At 41.2% G+C, this 18,611-nt stretch overlaps 1 protein-coding gene across 3 annotated transcripts in view; it reads left to right on the top strand.

Moving 5' to 3' along the window:
• The window catches only part of LOC149232640 (putative proteasome inhibitor), a 105,066-nt gene that overhangs the window by 52,393 nt on the left and 34,062 nt on the right, over positions 1-18,611 (top strand). For 2 of the 3 annotated variants that reach the window (XM_089379466.1, XM_089379467.1), the window contains exon 4: positions 9,903-10,013. The exons of the other annotated variant lie outside the window; for it this stretch is intronic. In XM_089379466.1, coding sequence (XP_089235592.1) covers positions 9,903-10,013 — 111 coding nt within the window. The remainder of the gene's footprint in view (positions 1-9,902; positions 10,014-18,611) is intronic. 3 annotated transcript variants of the gene reach the window in all.

Raw genomic sequence — 18,611 nt, 5'->3', positions numbered from 1 at the left:
GTGAGTTGTAGATGTCACCTTGTTGATGATTGGACGCTAGAGGATGTAGTGTCCTAGGAGAGGACAATTGGTGAAGTCTGTTGGCAGCCAAGAGGAAGGGTGATCCTAGTGTGAGGGTGCCCTAACTAGGAGTAGATGCTACAACAAGTATTGGATACCTCGTGGTTTCTTGGAGGGCAGGGTGAGAGGGCCCAAGTGTGGAGTCCTTGGTGCAGTGCCTTGATGGACTAAGGGCTGCTAGGAGTGGCAGAATGATTGAGCTCAAGGTTTGATTAGCCAGTAGCAGTTGCTGCAGCCCTTGACTTGCGTGTGGAGAAGGACATCTACAACAAAAGTTGGGTAGCCCTCCGTTGCCCTATGTTAGTCTTCATTGGAGCAACGCAGGAAGACTATAGTGGGCAGTTGAGAGTACTTCACAGGTGGAGTTGTGAACAACTCCACAGGAGTCTCGATGAGTTGTGTCCTTGATGGACTAAAGCGCAATTAGAGAGCAAATTGACAGCCGAGGTTTAGTGCTTAGATGGACTTGGAGCATTGATAAAGGCAGGTGTTGCAGGTTGGGAGTCGACGGATCGGGCAGGTACAAGGTACGACCGAGAGGAGTTGAGAGAGCATGTGATAGCCAGATGGTCAAAGTATCTTGTTGAGGGTGGATTAGTTGTCGATGGACTGACACCAAGCTCTAGTTTTGTATCCTGTATCAGTGGATGTATGAGGGCCATTATCCTTGGTACGAGAGCCCTAGACTGTTGTATTATTCAGTTGGATTAATATAACGAAGTTGGGTTGTTGTACATATTTGTACAATATTTTGTAAAAAGTTGTCTATATTTTGTGCACTAGTAGATTTACTGTTGTATATAGGTCCACTATGCAAAGTACCTTTGTTGTGATTCTTGGTTTGGTAGCGTCAGTGATTTAAGATTATATCCTAGACACCAGGATCGTAGAAAAAACAACACTTGGTGCCATTTTGACAAGAGATTTGAAAATGCAATCAGGCTACTGGACGCTTGTCTCTTAGGCTGACTTCAATGTATGCTCTTTCAACTTGGCTTTGATACCATGTTGAATTTTCTACAAGATGTATAGACTTTGCGGACCTGATCCCGTCTGATCATATAGGAAAACTTAGAATGGCATTGGAGATGGCCAAATCTTGATATACTATTCATATGACATGAAACACATACGATTAGTAACTCTGCATTGTGAAGAGTGATCTTGTTAATGGCTTGCGCACAAGAAAATTTGACTAATGTTGACCTGGATCTCACATTCGCTTGAAGAAACCTGGGCGTGAACCAAGGGACAAACTCCATATTGCCAACTCAGCCTTGAAAACCCATGTGGTCATTTCTCATTTGGGCAGGAGCATATATGCCAATCATGAGATTCGGGTACCAGAATTAACCTAAAGGTGCAACATTTAAACTAAACAATTCATTATTAGTAAGGTTAGTTTAAAATCTCCCTTTAACCTGCTAAGTAAAGACTTTACGAATTGGAATGAAATAAACAACATTTACCTCTAGATGCTTGTTGAAGGCTTTTGAGCTTAAAGACCTAGAAATCTAGGGTAATATAGGTAAGTTCTAGTTAAAAAGATAGAATAATGATGAAAAATGGGGCAACAGATTATTTCAAAATGTGAGGCCAACAACTTGGGTTACAAGCTTCAATAGATGAATCGAATACTCCCTTAAGATGTAGTGTTTCATTGCTCATTAGGGTTCAAACATTCAAAAATTTCTTTTATTTATATAGATCAAGACATACTAGGAATTGAGTGAGGGCTTATGAGGGGGTAGAGCTCAGGCTAGGCTTTTTTCCATGCACTTACACATTGTCTTAGCCATCTTTTTCCTTTTTTAATTTTTGTTTCAGTGTGCCTATATAGGCTTTAATCTTTCTTTTAGCTGCATCAAACTCTTAGGGCCAAGTTTTGGGGTTCCATACAAGGACATGACATATAGGGAAAAAAAGTAATGTGAGCAGTAAGCTATGATGTCACAACCCTACAAGTTTGACCATGGCAAGTGTCTAGATACCACAAATAAATGAGCGTTTCACTAAAGTAATAATGAAAATATCATCAAGTAACCATAACATGCTAATAATAGATATAACATCCAGGATGTCTTTTCCAAGAAGTCAACTAACCCATAGAAATATGCTCCAAAGGAAAAATATAGCTGTCATAACCACCTCCTTATACAAAGGTGTTAATTTTAGATAACAATGGTATGTTCTATGCTTTAGCACAATTTACTTCAATGTTTCTTATCAGCCCAATGACAATTTCCAATTATATCCAATAGCAATCACATTAACTTAAACACATTGACAGTAAATGTAGATAGAACATAAAAACATGTGCAGAAGACAAGCCAAGACAAGAGGACACAAGATGTGGCGGATGCTAGGGAAAAACCCCAATGTGGGGAAACCCTTTGATCAAATCTTCTTATTATTCTTCAATAGTTCAGCAGAGAGAGAGTACAAATATCAAATTAACTTGCCCAAAACAGTCCTGTCAAATCAGCAGTCAACTGCAGCCCTAACCAGAAAGTCAACAGTGGTCAAAGCAGCTCCAAAATGTCCTCCAAGCAGCTCGGTCAACAGCAGAAAAATTCAGCCTTCCAAGAGGGTCAAAGTCAGCCCAAAACAGATCGGTCAAACCAGTCAAAGGAGAGAGAAAACCCTATTGTAAATTCTGCAGTTAAATCTGAAGTCAACCTGTCCCAATCAATGCGGCCTCCAAAAATCGAAATTCTGCCTACTAGAACGAAGTCAACACACCCAAGTCAATGCTGTCCTGTTTCCTGAAATTTTAGGCCAGCAAACTAACCCAGAAATTCGTCGTCCTTTCACATGTGCAAAGTAGAGAAGGCTGCCTCCAAGCTGTATGAACCAATCAAGAGAGGAGAGAGAGAGATGTGTGATGAGATGAGTGATGTCCAAATGATCAGAGAGGTCTCTTCTATTTATACACTTCGTTGAGGGTGAGGACACATCTATTGGGCTTATGAGCCACATTTGACTGAGGCCGACCTTGACAATTTGTGCATGAGAGAGAATAAATTCAAAATTCCATTTCTGCTTTGTCAGAATGAGATGATCTTTATATCAAAATTGGGCCTCTCGAAAAGAAGAATCCAATGCAATAATCATCTCCATCATATGAGCTGTCCTAAGGTGGGATTTGGCGCAGTGTTTTAAGATTCGACCGGCTCGGAACCGACTCGGCCGAGTTGGTCTGAGTTAAGGCCTCACCCGGTGGACTCGGCCAGTGAGCCGAACCGCTGGGTTATTACCGAGCGGTAATAACCCGGCCGGCTCGGTCGAGTCTGAGCCTACTCCGCTGGGTTGGATGACAGCAGCCCGTGAACTAAAAAACAACAATTTTTTTTACTTTTTTGCTTTTGGGGGACTCCAAAGTTTTCACTATGATACTTTAATGGTTTTTTGTCCCTAAATAAGTTTATCTCGCTTGATCTTGAGAGGTTTGTTTAGGTGGTATCACATATGTAGTAGAGATTCTTTAAGGGATAGCTTCATTCTTCTTCAAAGCCTTCCAATAGGTTCTTTGCCCCCTTCTTAAAGCAAACCTAACTTTGTGGCCCCAACCTTGGCCCTCCAAAGATGAGCATCGAGCCTTGAGTTGATTCCATGTGATGCTACACCCCTTGATGAGCCTCCAAATGCTAAAACACTAAACTTAAAAGCTTGGATGTTTGATTATTTGATGATATGCCCAAATGGACTGAAGATACCCCTTGGCTGGCCTTGACCCTATTTTGGAGGATGGTGCCTTCTTCCAAAGCACATATGAGGATGGTTATCATTGAGATGACTTAGGAGGGCTAGCATATCCCTCTTTGATGTGAATGCTTACCCTTAGGGGTACCATGCCACTCACATGCTTGAAAAGTGTGACATAGGGTCTCTCCTAGATGACATCATGGTGGAGGATGCACCTTTTGAAGATGTACACATGCACTTTGGGACTTTCTTGGAGTGAGGAACACTCTTGGACCCTTGTATTACTTCCTTGATGACTTACAATCTATTTTGGAGGATAACGCCATTTCTAGCCTCCTTGGTTATGTGTTTTTGTTTTGATCTCTATATCATCATCATGTATGTACATTGTATTGGATAGTGCACTGGGTGCCATTTTGATATAATGGATATATTCATGAGCCTACTTTGATCATATGTTGTCTTCTATCTATATTCTAATGTTGTGTGTTTGGAAACATGAATGAAAATCTTTAAAATTATGTTTTTTTATAAAAAAAAAATATTTAATGTATTTTTTACAATGACCGAGTCATTGAAATCGAGCCGACAGAGTCGATATAGAGTCAGAGTCGGAGTCGGAGTCGACCCTCGGCCGAGTCGGAGTTTTAAAACATTGATTTGGCCCTAGTTGCCAATTGTAACACAAGGAGAACTCCAACCAAGGGCTATGATGTAGATCCCGGTTAGTGCAACTCTGAATCACTAGTTAAGTCCATATAAAAAGGTAGTTGCTCTAGTAATGTTTTACCCAAGAGTGTACGTATCTGATCAAGAACTCAATGGGGTGCAACTTAGCACCATGTGCAAGTAAGGTGTTAAAACCACTAGATCAATTGCCAATTATCAGATCCATGATATAAGGAGTGAAACCCAAATATTCTAGTGCCAATATATGTGCAAGGTCATTAAAGTAGCCCAACAACTCGATGAAAGCAAGGGGACGGCCCCATTACATAAGTACTAAAATATTTAATCTTGCCTCAACACATGTTTCAATAAGAAGGAATGAATTGAACACTCCACTAGGAAATGTAACCCAACTGATCATAACTTAGTCCATGTTAAATAAGCAAGGGCAGTCCAAGTAATAAGGCTCATTAAGTTAAAACCAGTGTTGAAAACATCGACATTGGCAAAAATTGGCAAGGGTCCAGAAAACATATTTTCAGAAACATTGGCAAAAAAATCAGCAAAATTCAGGAAAATTTCAGAAAAAATCAGAAAACAGAAAAAATTGGGAAAAATCGTTGAAGGAAAAAATTGCGATTTTTTCAGGCTGAAAAATTGGCTGGCCAAAAAAATTGCAACTTTTTGGCACATTGCCGAAAAATCGGTGATCTTATCAATGCTGTTTCAAACATCCAAGTTAGCCATTGAGAGGGTGAAATCCAGCTATTAGTGTGAAAATGAGGACCACTCTCCTAGCACCACCTACCAATGACATGAAGATGCTGTGTACCAATGCAAAACAAACCCACATGTGCTAGGGTGTTCCTCCATAAGACACAAGTGTCATCAAACCTCATCAATGTCTAGTCAAAATGAGGGCTAGATCAATATAGATAATTGTATAAATGTGGAGTGCTCCCACAAAATGATGGGAAGATATACCAAGAATAAAACCATAACGTTGGGAAAATCCATGTTATCTTGGTTGCTCCATAACCAAGGAAAGCATCTCATGAAAGTCATAAAAAATATCCAATAGAAGGCTGATCCATCAATGAAAAGCAGTGTTGATAATATCGCCGAGAAATCGGCGATATTCGGAAATATCGCGATATTTTCGGCGAGCCGATATATCACCGACAAAATATCGCGATATTTTTGACTTTTGAAAATATCGCGCGATTTTCGAAATATCGCCGATATTTCGGAAAATATCGCGCGACGATCGAAAATATCGCCCGGTGACTATAAAAAATTTCTGCATGGCCTATAAAAATCTGATTTTGGTTTTTTTTCATATCATTTTCATTTCTGAATGCTGGAGAAGGAGGGGGAGAGCTATGTGGTTGCTGCCAAGGAGGGTTTGAGCATTCTAGGCCATAGTATTGATATGCTATTCATGGTAATGTTAAATTCTTAAAGTAAAAGTGACATTCTCCTTAATCTTCATTTTCATCCTTTTACTTGAATTTTTAACATTAGCATGAAATGACTCAGGATGTTTGAGAGTGGTTCCGGCCTCATTGGATTTCATATGGAGAAAGTAGAATTTTAGATTTCATTCAAAATGCAGCAGACTTATCAGTGTTTTAGGATTTCAGGATTGGGAGATTGTAATGTTTCCAGGTGACACCACCTGCCCGGGCTACCCCTACCACCAGTAGAGTATGTGGTCTACCTCCTATAGCTCCTACTTCTAGTTCTTCAGCTTCTAGAGCATAGCAAACTCCACTGCCAACTCCACCAGCACCAGCATCTACATCTAGAGGGAAAGGGAACGCTGTGGCATTTTCTCGCAAGAGGGGCAGAGGAAATCAATAGGATTAGACTTTAGTTATTTTCTTATGTGCTTGTAAGTTGTACATGAACAATGAACATTGAATATTCAAGAATCAAGACCAAGCATATCACATTTTAATTTCTAAATAGTAAATTTTGATTTTTTTTTTTTTTTTAAGTGAACTATGAACTTTGAGAAGTAATTATATTTTTATTTGATTAGATAAGCTGCAACCTGCAATTTAAGATGGATAAAAAACTATATTTCGGTATATATATATATATAAAATGTGTCTCCCGTGTCTTGTTTCTAGGTCGTTGCGTTTCGTATTGAATACTCGTATTTACTTGTCCTCCGTGTCTCGTGTCTTCGTGTCATGTGACTTAGCTTAGACAATATTGATGTATTGTCTCCATGGAGGGTGGAGTCTGAGGAGCCCCTCTTGGAGGAGTCACCTTCATGGTTAGAGCCAGTGGCAGATGATCCATTAGAGCAGGGGCAGCAAGAGGAGGACTCGGAGTCAGAGGAGCAGCAACACTCAGAGGAGCAGGAGGAGGAGGAGGAGGACACTGCGGGAGCATCAGCATCAACACCATATGCTATAGATATAGGAGAGCATAGCCCCATACCTAGCACTCATTATTTGACATTAGGTGCAGAGGCAGGGTCAGGGCCTCCTACTACTAGGGGCAGGCCTGGCAAACAGCCCATCATGTTTTCCTGTGAAAGGGGGAGAGGGCAGTGATTTCGAATATATAGCTGCTAGTTTTATTTGTTATGCTACATATAACTCATGATGATGAGATACTTTTATATATGTGATGTTATTTTGTATTGATTCTCCACATTTGAGTCCTTGAATGGACAATTATCAGGGATCAATAGGATTTGGTATCGCCTTTGATGTATCATTTCTATTTGACATCATATATATCAGTGTTTTCTTCATATTTATGTGCCAATGTGTTTATTTCATGTTGTTATTGCTTTATATGTTTAAAAATCTTTAAAAAATGAATATATTATGCATTTTTTATGCTTGCCGATATTTGCCGATATTTTCACCGATATTTCCGATAAGATATTTTCTGGACCCTCGCTGATATTTTCCCGATACCGATATTATCAACACTGATGAAAAGTACGCAATATGAGGAGGGCACCAGTAGTAAAGCTACCATATATAATAAATTAATAATCAATCCAAGGATGAGATGGATGAGTGTCCTCTAAGTTGTAACCAAGATGTTCAATCAAAATCAATCAACTGACAGCACAATTCTCCAGGCTAGTTACTATGGAGAAGCCACGATCAACAGACATGCAAATAAACAACTCCCGTCATAGGTCTCAGTACCCACCCAGAGTTGTTCATCAGATAAACTGTCACAATGGAATCGACTCTATGAAAGCCTGCACCAATAATGTTCCCTAGTCCATCCAATGCTCTATCAGTGTCATCTTCCAAGTTTTTGACACGTGATGAAAATCACAGGTGGTGTGATAAATATCACACCTTTATTGCTTCATATAATATGATGAGGGGCAGCAGGAGGGATTTTTGGGACCTTGAGCATCAACAGTGACATTCTTGGCATGATCTTAACTGAGCTCAAATGTTAAATAGTTAAGACCACTGTTTGTGAGGCCATTTGCAGTATGATAATTGTCTTCTGCCTTTCTAAAATGCAGCTCCATGGGTCATATCTGCTCTGGAGAGATTGGAAATGGAATAGTGGAAACCCCTTATACATATATGCGGCAAAATCTCCTTATGACCTTGTTAGAGACCTCTGTTATTGCTTGAACAGAGGGTTGGGGGGGGGGCATCATGAAGCATGGTGGTTTAAGGAGGTGCTAGTCCATTTGGAAGCCTCACTCTTTTTTAAAGTGCAAAGTATAGGGTGGCTTATGCTTCACCATCAAGACTAGGGTTCATAAAGTTGGTGTTACAAATGCTGCATGGTTGATTTGTGCTAAGAGCAGGGTTTGTATGATGTTGCAATTGCTGCATGGACAATTTATGGTAGAATGGAACAGTTGAGCATAGATTTTGAAGATACCCGTCTGCTAATATCTTTTGGTTGTGGTTTCATGCTGAATTTAACTTTTTCTTTACTGCCCTTTTTCTTAGAGAGTCTTCTAGTGGACATTTGGATGACTATAGAGACAATGGTAGATCTCTATGGCACACAGTGCGGCTATCTCCTATTGGTTTTCTGTGGAAAAAACAGTGTCAAGCTACCTTTAATGAGGAACAATTCCCTCTTAGCTTGGGTATTTGGAACTCTTAGGCAGGGATTGTTTCTGTTGCTTAAAGTTGAATTAAGTTTTTTCAGCAAATATGTGGACTGCTTACTGGGGCACATGATTATATGCTGGCTTTTCTGGCCTTTCTAGGATGGCAATTTCCTTGTCATCTTGTTGTTCAGTTGCTGTGACTCTCTCTGTTCCAGAGGTAAGTATTTGTGGTTTCAGTATGAATTTAACTTTTTCTTTATTACCCTGTTTTCTTGGATGGGTCCTCTTCTCGGAATGCTTGGATGTTTAAAGACATTTGTACATATTTATGGCATTCTGTTCGACTATCTTCCATTGGCTTTCTGTGGAAAACCCAGTGTAAAGCTACTTTTAATGAGGAACCATCCCTTCTCAGCCTGGGGTACTTGAAGCTCTTTAATCTGTGATTGGCTCTGCTGCTTAAAGGCAAATTCATCTTTTTCAGAAAAGATGTGGACTAATTATTGGGGCAGAGGATTATACTCCCTTTTTTGGCCTTTCTAGGAGGAATTTCATTGTCAACTTCTTGTTTGTTTGCTGTAACTCTTTTCTTTTCCATGATGTAATTATTTGTGGTTTCAGGCTGAATTTAAGTTTTTATTTACTGCCTTGCTTTCTTTGAGAAGTCCTCTTCTAAGGGGACACTTGGATGATTAGAGACAATTGGAGATATTTTATAGCACACGGTTTGGCCATCTGCTATTGGCTTTCTGTGGAAAATTTGGTGTAAAGCTACTTTTAATGGGGAACCATCCCCTCTTAGCTTGGGGCACGTGAAGCTCTTTAAGCAAGGATTGACTCTGCTGCTTAAAGTTGAAGTCCGTTTTTTCAGCAAAGATGTGGACTCCTTATTGGGGCACAGGATTATATACTCAGTTTTTTGGCCTTTCTATGACGGAAATTTCCTTGTCATCTTGTTGTTTTGAATTTCCTGCGGCTACTACTGTGTTTTTCACAAGATCAAGTCAACTCTTACTTTCTGGCCTCTCTGAGTGAATCTCCAGGTCGTTTCAGGTGACCTTGAATAGAATGAATGGGATGATAAATGATGCTATCTCTCCCTAGCAGGAAGCCTTGGGATAAATCTTGAAATAATTATCACGTGACTTATGATTCTTAGTATTAAAAATACATTCATGGTTTGTCCTTTGCAAGAATCTCGAATGCTTTTCATTTTTATGATAACCATGTGACAATGATAGTATCTAATCTGATGTCTGATTTTTTAAATAATCGAGATATTAATTGTGTAAGACACAGCTTCCAGTCATTTTTTTCTTACATCTGCAATACATTATAGACTTTCCTACTTGGACTTGCAGTGAAAGGTTCTATGCTTAGTTAATATTGTTGTATTGTTGAGCAGGTCAAAGAAGGAAACCAGTGGAGGACAGGAGGCAACTCGAGACCAACCGGAAATTGGTTTTACTTGTTCCCATCAACCATATTCTGCAGTGAATCAATCAGATTCCTCCGGGTAATATATTTTGGTGTTTTTATTTGATTGTTCAAGCCCAGCTTTAGCTGTTCAAATTCATATTGTTTTTATTGTTTTATTTTATTTTTATTGTTTTATTTTTTTTTTCCGTTGGCTTGACCTACGAGGGATTTGAACTTTGAATCTCATTGTTTACATAATACTTCATAACATGGCGATCGCCAATTGAGCTGCCCTCCGTGGGTAAATTCCTATTGCCAATTGAGCTGCCCTCCGTGGGTAAATTCCTATTGGTTTTAAAGAATATGTTGAGCTACCCTCCGTGGGTAAATTCCTATTGGTTTTAAAGAATATGTTATGCTGGGTTTATTTTTGTGTTAAAATCATAGTGAAGAAATGTGTTTTTATCTTAGATAAGCATATTAGACAATTCATCATATTGAAACAAAATTCCAGTTGGGAGTTTGAGAAAATTGAACACTTTGCTGGAGATACCAAGATCTAGCAATTGATTGGACTGATACATTTTTTTTCCGAGGAACACCATGCAGAGAAACCCTTGGGCACTTCCCCACATTTCATGGATGGTACCTATTGTAAACCTGTTGGTGCTGATTCATTGCCTGACGTGGGAGGGACATTGAGTGAGGCATGCAATGGAGGCAGCCATCTTGGGGGATCAACCTTGAGAACTTGTAATGTCCCTAATTGATTCATTGCCGACGGGAGGATGGAATAGCCTATCCAACCCCATAGGCTATAGTCTTGATAAAGGGGGAAAATCCAAATTATCCAATGTTTGGGGCAGCATTGGGTAGATTTTGGGTCCGCTGGGGCAAAAAGCCCAAATTTGGGGGTTGCAGCAACCCCTGACATTAGATGAAACTCCATGGAGAAATCTATAAATAAAAGAGAGTTGGAGTCATTTGGGATCATCAATTTGGATTTGATATCTCTATTTTCTTGAGCTGAGGCTCTGAGGGTTAGGAGTGAGGACCTCTTCTTCTTTATTAGCTTCGATGAACCTCTGTTTTAAAAATCAGCCAAATCTACTCCGAAACAGCCGAGTCAGACCGAGTCATTGCACGACCGGGTCGACTCAGTGGCTAACTCGGTTCGGCCGACCGGGTCGACTCAGTGGCTAACTCGGTTCGGTCGACCGGGTTGTTACTGAGCCAACTTGGCCGACTCGGTGGGAGCGGCCGTAAAGTGCATTTTTTTTTTGCAGTTTGGGTTTTTGGGGACTCCAAAGCCCATTATAATGTGCCTTTGGGTTCTTTTGGGTCCATTTCCCTCTCCCAAATCCTATAAAACCCACTCAACCCCTTTCATTTCCTCACGACCATCTCATTACATTTGAGTGAGAATTTGTGAGGAGTTCGTGAAAAGTTGTGGAGTTTGTTTTTGGAGCAGCAGTGAGGAGTTTTGGGGCAAGCATTGGAGCAAGAGTGAGGAGCTTCTTGGGTAGCCATTGTAGCAACATTGAAGAGTTGGTTTGTTGGAGCAACTTTGAGGAGGCAGTTTGTGCCTAGAGGTATTTTTTTTCACTTCTAAAAATTTGTTTTTTCTTATTTTTTTTTTATGCAAATCTGGAAATTGAAAAGAGTGTTTTTTGTGAAAGAAATGAACATTGAAGCAATGCTATTTCTTTTATTTTCATTTTCAAATTTTTTTCCTTTCATTTCCAAGTCAAAAATGGCACCTAGAGTGAAAGATGTTGCTTGGGCATATGTTGGAATGGTTGATAGTCAAATGCATTGCAAATTTTGCCATAGAAAAATTAAGGATGGTCTTGGGGGCATTAATAAGCTGAAACAACACTTGGCAGGGATTAGAGGCCAAATTACTCCATGTAAATCACCACAAATTGGAGAGATTAGGAAGGAGTTGTTAAATAACTTTGAGAAGTTTAAAGAAGAAAAGGCTAGGCAAAAAGAAATAGAGGCTAAAAATGGGAGGAAGAGGAATATACAAAAAGTGATGGCTACCAACCCGCATTTTTATATTGAGGGTTCTTCTTCTATCCTTTGTATTGATGCATCCAAAACCAACCCCTTTTGATATGTTCCTTCCTCTTTGGAGTCTATTCAAGAAAAGGGTAAGGGTAAAATGAAAAATAAGGGTGATATGGATATCAAAAGTTTTTTCACTGTCACACCCTCCTCTCCATCAGATGCACATGGTCATGAAACTAGAACTTTGCAGCTCACTTTAGATGACCATTGGAAGAAAGAATTGAAGGAGACTGCTTGTGACCCACATGGAGTTTGGCCCTAGTTGCCAATTTTAACACTCCCTCTCAACTAGGGAGAACTCCATCCGTTGATCCATATGTCCAACTGTACTATCTCTGCTATTAGTGCCCTGCACTGCTCTGCTAGCTCTGCTCAGCTCTGCTCAACTCTGCTAGCTCTGCTCAGCTCTGCTCAACTCTGCTAGCTCTGCTCAACTCTGTTGGCTCTGTTCTGCTTTGCTCAGCTCTGCTGGCTCTGCTTAGCTCTACTGGCTCTACTCTGCTTTGCTCAGCGCTACTCAGCTCAACTTAGCTCTGCTCAACTATGAAGAAGAAGAATTGATCGAGAATGTCTCATACCATTTTCCACTGACCCGAAGTCAGTCTCAGAGTGCGTACCACTGGTCCCAGACCAGTCTCAGTTGACCCAAAGTCAGCGTCATAGTGGGTACCATTCCTACCACTGGTCCCAAACCAGTCCTCCACTGACCCGAGGTCAGTCTCGGAGTATGTACCACTAGTCCCAGACCAGTCTCAACCAACCCGAAGTCAGCGTCATAGTAGGTACAACTCCTACCACTGGTCCCAGACCAGTCCTCCATTGGCTCGAAGTCAGTGTCAGAGTATGTACCACTAGTCCCAGACCAGTCTCAACCGACCCGAAGTCAGCGTCATAGTAGGTACAACTCCGACAACTGGTCCCAGACCAGTCCTTCACTGACCTGAAGTCAGTCTCAGAGTATGTACCACTGGTCCCAGACTAGTCTCAATTGACCTGAAGTCAACGTCATAGTAGGTACAACTCCTACAACTGGTCCCAGACCATTATCATTGGTCCCAGATCAATGAAGGTCATCCTAGTATAGGGAGTATGGTAGATATAGCGATGCGTCCATCGGTACTACTATGGTCCCTATCCTCATTTCCGTGTTCATTGATTAGATGAGAGGTACTTCCCATGAGTCCCAGACTGCATGGGTAGGATGCCTCAACAAGAGAACTTAATCAATCCTATCCTCATAGGAGAACTAATCATCCCGCTACACATCATCCAGGCCTCACAGGAGAGCTAATCATCCTGCTACATAATCATCATGGAAAACACATCATCCAGACCTCACAGGAGAACTAATCATCCTGCAACATAGTCGTCATGGAGAACACATCATCCAGACCTCACAGGAGAACTAATCATCCTGCTACACAGTTGTCATGGAGAACACATCATCCAGACCTCACAGGAGAACTAATCATCCTGCTACATGTTAGTGCCTAGATTTACCTCAAGCTGAAAAGGTAGGATCCAGGGCCAACATCAAACCACGCTCAGCCTGGTAGCTAGCCCTACCAGGTCAGGAGAGGGCTCTCTCCGAGTCAATCTTAGCAAATAATGATCAATGAGGGCTTGAGATGACTGAAATATCTTCTGATCTTAGGCTAGGTATGAGTACAAGAGAGTTGATCTGAATAAAAGATGATTTGTTGGCTCAAAGGGAAAGGCACATTTTGGGGTGCGGGGATTGAGGCTCAGTTCTGCAGAGATCTCGATGGGGCAAGGTAGGCAATCGTTTTGGCACTTAAATATGAGTGAAATGGACGGAGTAGACAGGCGAAGTGTTAAAGAGGGCAAGAGCAATCATGAATCCTCCCCAAACAGCTGAAAACATCAAACAACTAAAGCAAACTTCAAGTAGAGCATTGCACTTTCAATGAATTCTACTTAAACTCTTGTTTGTTTAGTTCAGAAGAAATAAGATAGATAATGCAATCACATAAACAAATTCACAATCACAAAGAGAAACACTGTACCAAGACAAATTGCCACATGAATCCCAAAGAGTGCTGCAAATCCTAGTCTCAATTCCTTAGCCAAAATACTTAAAATGAATGTACAATGAAGCTCAAGGCTTTCTCAAGAGTCCAACCATGCTAATGACTGAAAAATAACATAATATAGACAAACCATAGCTCATCCTAGCCTCTAGGGGTCGAGCTCACATGTTTAGGAGCTGATCCAACTGATTCTAAACTAGGAACTAGAAATTAGGCCATGAAACTGCTTGCCTCTATAAACTAGGGAACTGATTCATTCAGTTTCAAACAACTTTTTAACTGATGAATCTACCTTACCAAGTGAGAATTTGACATATTTACATCATGATCCATCAATATACATGAAATTACATCAAAAATTTTCCATTAAGGAAGTGAAGAAGTCAAACTGGCCAAAACTGGGCGAAAAACAGAGCAATACTTGGTCAAACTGGCAAAATTTCCTCTATGCGCCGCGCCTGATTCTCTATGCGTACTGCCTGTTTGGACCCACTTTTGGAGGCCTTCCCGGTGTCCAAATTAGCTCCAAGTGTGCTTGTTGGAAAGGTCTACGTGTCTACTTTCCAACTCAAGTGCAATTTTTCAATTTGGCCTCCATTTTCCCCTCCAAAAGTCCATTCTCCCAAGACTGCTTCTTGTGTGTCAAAATAGGGGCAGTGAGGTCATTTTTTGAGTGTTTTTGACCTCTTTGAGGGCTCAAAACCTGCCCAAATTTCTTGGCCATAGGTAGGCAAGCATAACTTTTCATGACAAATCCAGAAATGCAAAAGTTTTTGTGATTTGGAGCCCCCTAGCAAAAGTGAGCTCCACGTGGCGCGACACATAGGGAGGAAAACTCTGTTTTTTGTGCAAAAAATTTCCAAAATGCAAAAATTGCTCCAAATTTTTTGAAATTTGGGCTGGACCTTCTCTATCAAGAGCTATGTTGAGCCAAGGAAGCCTCAACCAATATCCAAAGTCGATCATGCTCCTTTTGCTTCTTTTGCCTCTTTGATGCCTTCCTTAATTTTGTCTTTAAACTCCTTATTCCTGCCTTGCAAACTTTATTCCTTGCCATGTAATGAAAAACCATGTGTCTTAGCAATGCCTTGTCCTTGTCCAACAGTCTCTCTAAGTGGATGTTGGCTCTTTCAAGCCAAGACTCCCGATGCTTGCTAATGTGTGAGGTTTCTTGATGAGATTTATGGTGATTAGGTTTTTGCTGCCAAAGGTATATTTGTATGAGGGGCTGTGGAGGGAATGTGGAAGAACTGTGTATGAGAGGTTAGGTAGATTGTTTGTAGGACTTTTGAGGGAATGAGGGGGTTTTGGGGAATGATTTTAGAGTTTGGGAAAACAATTAGGGTTTAGGGAATTTTGTGGTTTGGGAAAAATAGGATTAGGGATAGGGATATATGATTTTGTTTTGCGATTATGCGAATTAGGTAATAGGGGAAAAAACTAGGAAAATGAGTGAGGGAGTGGCAAGGTAAGGGAATGACTTGGCAGCCAAACAACAGTGCAAACCCTAGGTACTGTTTCCTTTGAGAGATACAAGAGGTAGGGTTTGATTCATCTTTACACGATCACCATAAACCTTAAAGAAAACTCCTCCACTAGCAATGAAGAGATGGTGACTTACTTGCACATTCGAAGATTTAAGCAATTTTGGCAACTTGAGAGAGTTTAGGATAAAATTGGGCTTGGCAGCTCTATGCGCCGTGCCACAAACCCAATGCTCCGCGCCTTCTCTATGCGCTGCGCCAGTGTAAATTTGCACTGGAAATTGCAGCCCAATGCGTCACGCCAGTTATGTGCGCCGCGCCACCTGCCCAATGCGTCGCGCTTTTTCCAGGAGACTTTTGGAGGCCTTCCCGGTGTCCAAATTGGGCACGGGATAGCTCGTTGGAAAGGTCTTTGAGTCTACTTTCCAACCCAACTGGAATTTTTCAATTTGGAGTTCATTTGCCTTGTCCAAAATAAAATCTCCCAAGACTGGTCAAAATGTGCAAAATGAGGCTGCCTAAAGGCAGAGTGCTGTTGCAGTCAACTTTTGAAGGTCTTCCTCAACCCCAAATTGAGTTCATGATAGCTCATTGGAAATCTTTGTGTCTACTTATCATTTGACTCATCAAAAAAGTCATTTGGCCAACCAAGCTAGGAGAAAACTTGATTTTCCCAAGGTCACTTCAGAGGTGCATCAATTCTCCCGTGGCAACTGTATTTTTGACATTTTTCTAAAACCATGACACCTGTATAAAAAGTGAAGGAGGTTTTTCTTCCTTGGCCTATTGTGGACAAAATACTCTCTCAGTTTTCCAAAATTCATCTTTTCTTTCTCAAAAACATCATTTGAGTAAAACCTATCGCGATGTGTGGAACAGGGGATTTGTCGAAATGAAGCGAAATGAAGGGAATAAGAAGGGGCTTCTAAATTGTTGAGAAAATTTTTGGAAGTAGGGAGGGATGTTAGGAAGTAGGGGAAAGTGGAATTTCAAAGATTGAGTGAGGGGAAGGGGTCCAAAAGGGCTAAACACAGGCCCAACCTAGAAAATTGTTAAGTTGTAGCAAGAAACTAGGGTTTGTGGAAAAATGAGGAACTTGGGAGATCTCAGTGATGGGAAGTGTTTAATAAGGTACATTAAGGATAGGGGAAGGTGTATGAACATCAGGATGCAAGTTTTGTTGATGATTTGACCATCCAAGAGAAATTGCCTTCAAAACCTTAGCAGAGTGAAATGAACCTTACCTAGGCACAACTGAAGCATGAACAAGGTGTAAAATGACCCATTGGACCCTGACATGATGATGACAACCCTCTGAATGATGGTGCACTCAGTTGAATGGTGACATGGACCGACATTTGGACAACTTTGAAAGGAGTAAAAGCAAACCCTAGACCTAATGCCTAGTGACCAAATTTTGCTTAAAGACTCACTGAAATGACAAAATTTGACATTGAAACCTTAAAATCACTTTGTAAGAGCATGTTTGATCACTGGAGGAAGGCTGCAAAGACTGACACTAACACTACACAGGAGACCGAATCATCCTATCCCACAAGAGAGCGAATCATCTTGTCCCACAAGAGAGTGAATCATCTTGTTCACTGGAGAGCGAATCATCTTGTCCCACAAGAGAGCGAATCATCTTGTCCACAGGAGAGCAAATCATCCTGTCCACAGAAGAGCGAATCATCTTGTCCATAGGAGAGCGAATCATCCTGTCCCACAAGAGAGTGAATCATCTTGTCCCATGGCACACCACCAAGGGAGGGTGAGTCGCCCTGTGGTCGTATGTTGCTCCAGTAAGAACCACAAGCCCCCAGAGCTCCCAGAGCTCAATGTATGCAACATGCAGGACCCTTTTACAAGGGTCTCTCGATGACTCCAAGTCGTTCGGGAAAATCACAAATTTGATCTTTCCCCGGGGCTCTGACAAAGTGTAGCGACCTGTACATCATCTCAGTGCGATGGAGCCTCCTTGCTCATCGACTTACCATATCCCAGATAAGGCAGTATCTGATGTCTATCTGCTGGAGCAATCATTGAATACGGGATTCCTCAATAATCGAATCCCACCTCTGGTTGTCACAGAGAATCATAGTGGTATTCATCATGTGTACTCACTGAAGAGTTTCCACAACCAGGCAACTTCATACGAGGTCATACTCGTAGTTATGTATCCGGTCTCGGCGGTACTTATAACAACCGACTTCTGCTTCCTGCTCATCCATGATATCGAAGCAGAATCCAAAGAGAACCAACATTGAAAGTGCTCTAGTGATCCTCCACACTGCCTGCCCAGTCAACATTCGAATAATCATGCAGTTTCATATTTCCGGCAGTGTATCTCAATCCATGAGAGATTGTGCCCCGAAGACATCTCAGAAGATTCTTGGCACCAATCTAGTGAGGTTCAACCAAATATGAGCTCACCATGCTAACTGCAAAAAATATGTCCAGACGGAAGTTCACCAAGAACATCAACGCGAATGAGTTTATGAGATTCAGAGGCATTTCCAAATCTGGTCCGACATCACTACCATATAACTTCTGAAAGTTAAGATCCTCGAGGTAGTCACAGGCTTGCAGTTCACCATTCCACATCTGGAATCGAACTCCCTCTTACTTCTGCAAATGAGAGGGTCTGCACCTGTTAGAAGTAGGTCGTCCTCATAAGGTGCTGGTATGAGAGGTCTATCATCCACAACCTTCGGATGGTTTGGATCCATTTCATTCCTAGTGAATCTCAACTTTATCAGACAGTTATCGATCCTCTCATACTATGCCCGGGGTGTTTTGCTTCAAGCCATAGAGGGCTTTCTTCCACCTGCATATGTGAGATTCCTGATTATCAATCTCAAACCCCTTGGGTTGTTCCAGACCTGTGGACCTGCTACATGAGGGGAATGGTCCCCTTGTAAGATTTTCCTTCGTTACATCTCAAACATGTATTTTCATGCTCCTTCTGAACTCAGACATCCCTGTCACCATCTGACTCACAGGCCTTCGATGCTACGTGACAATGGACATGGTCCCCAATGGACTTCCTGCAATTTGATACAACCCTGAACTCAAAAACATCTTTGA

This window comes from Pinus tabuliformis, chromosome J (assembly GCF_031772625.1).
Source record: "Pinus tabuliformis cultivar Carrire ecotype Pingquan chromosome J, CPIR1, whole genome shotgun sequence".
Taxonomy (NCBI): Eukaryota; Viridiplantae; Streptophyta; class Pinopsida; order Pinales; family Pinaceae; genus Pinus; species Pinus tabuliformis.
This window is presented reverse-complemented; position numbering and strand designations above follow the sequence as displayed.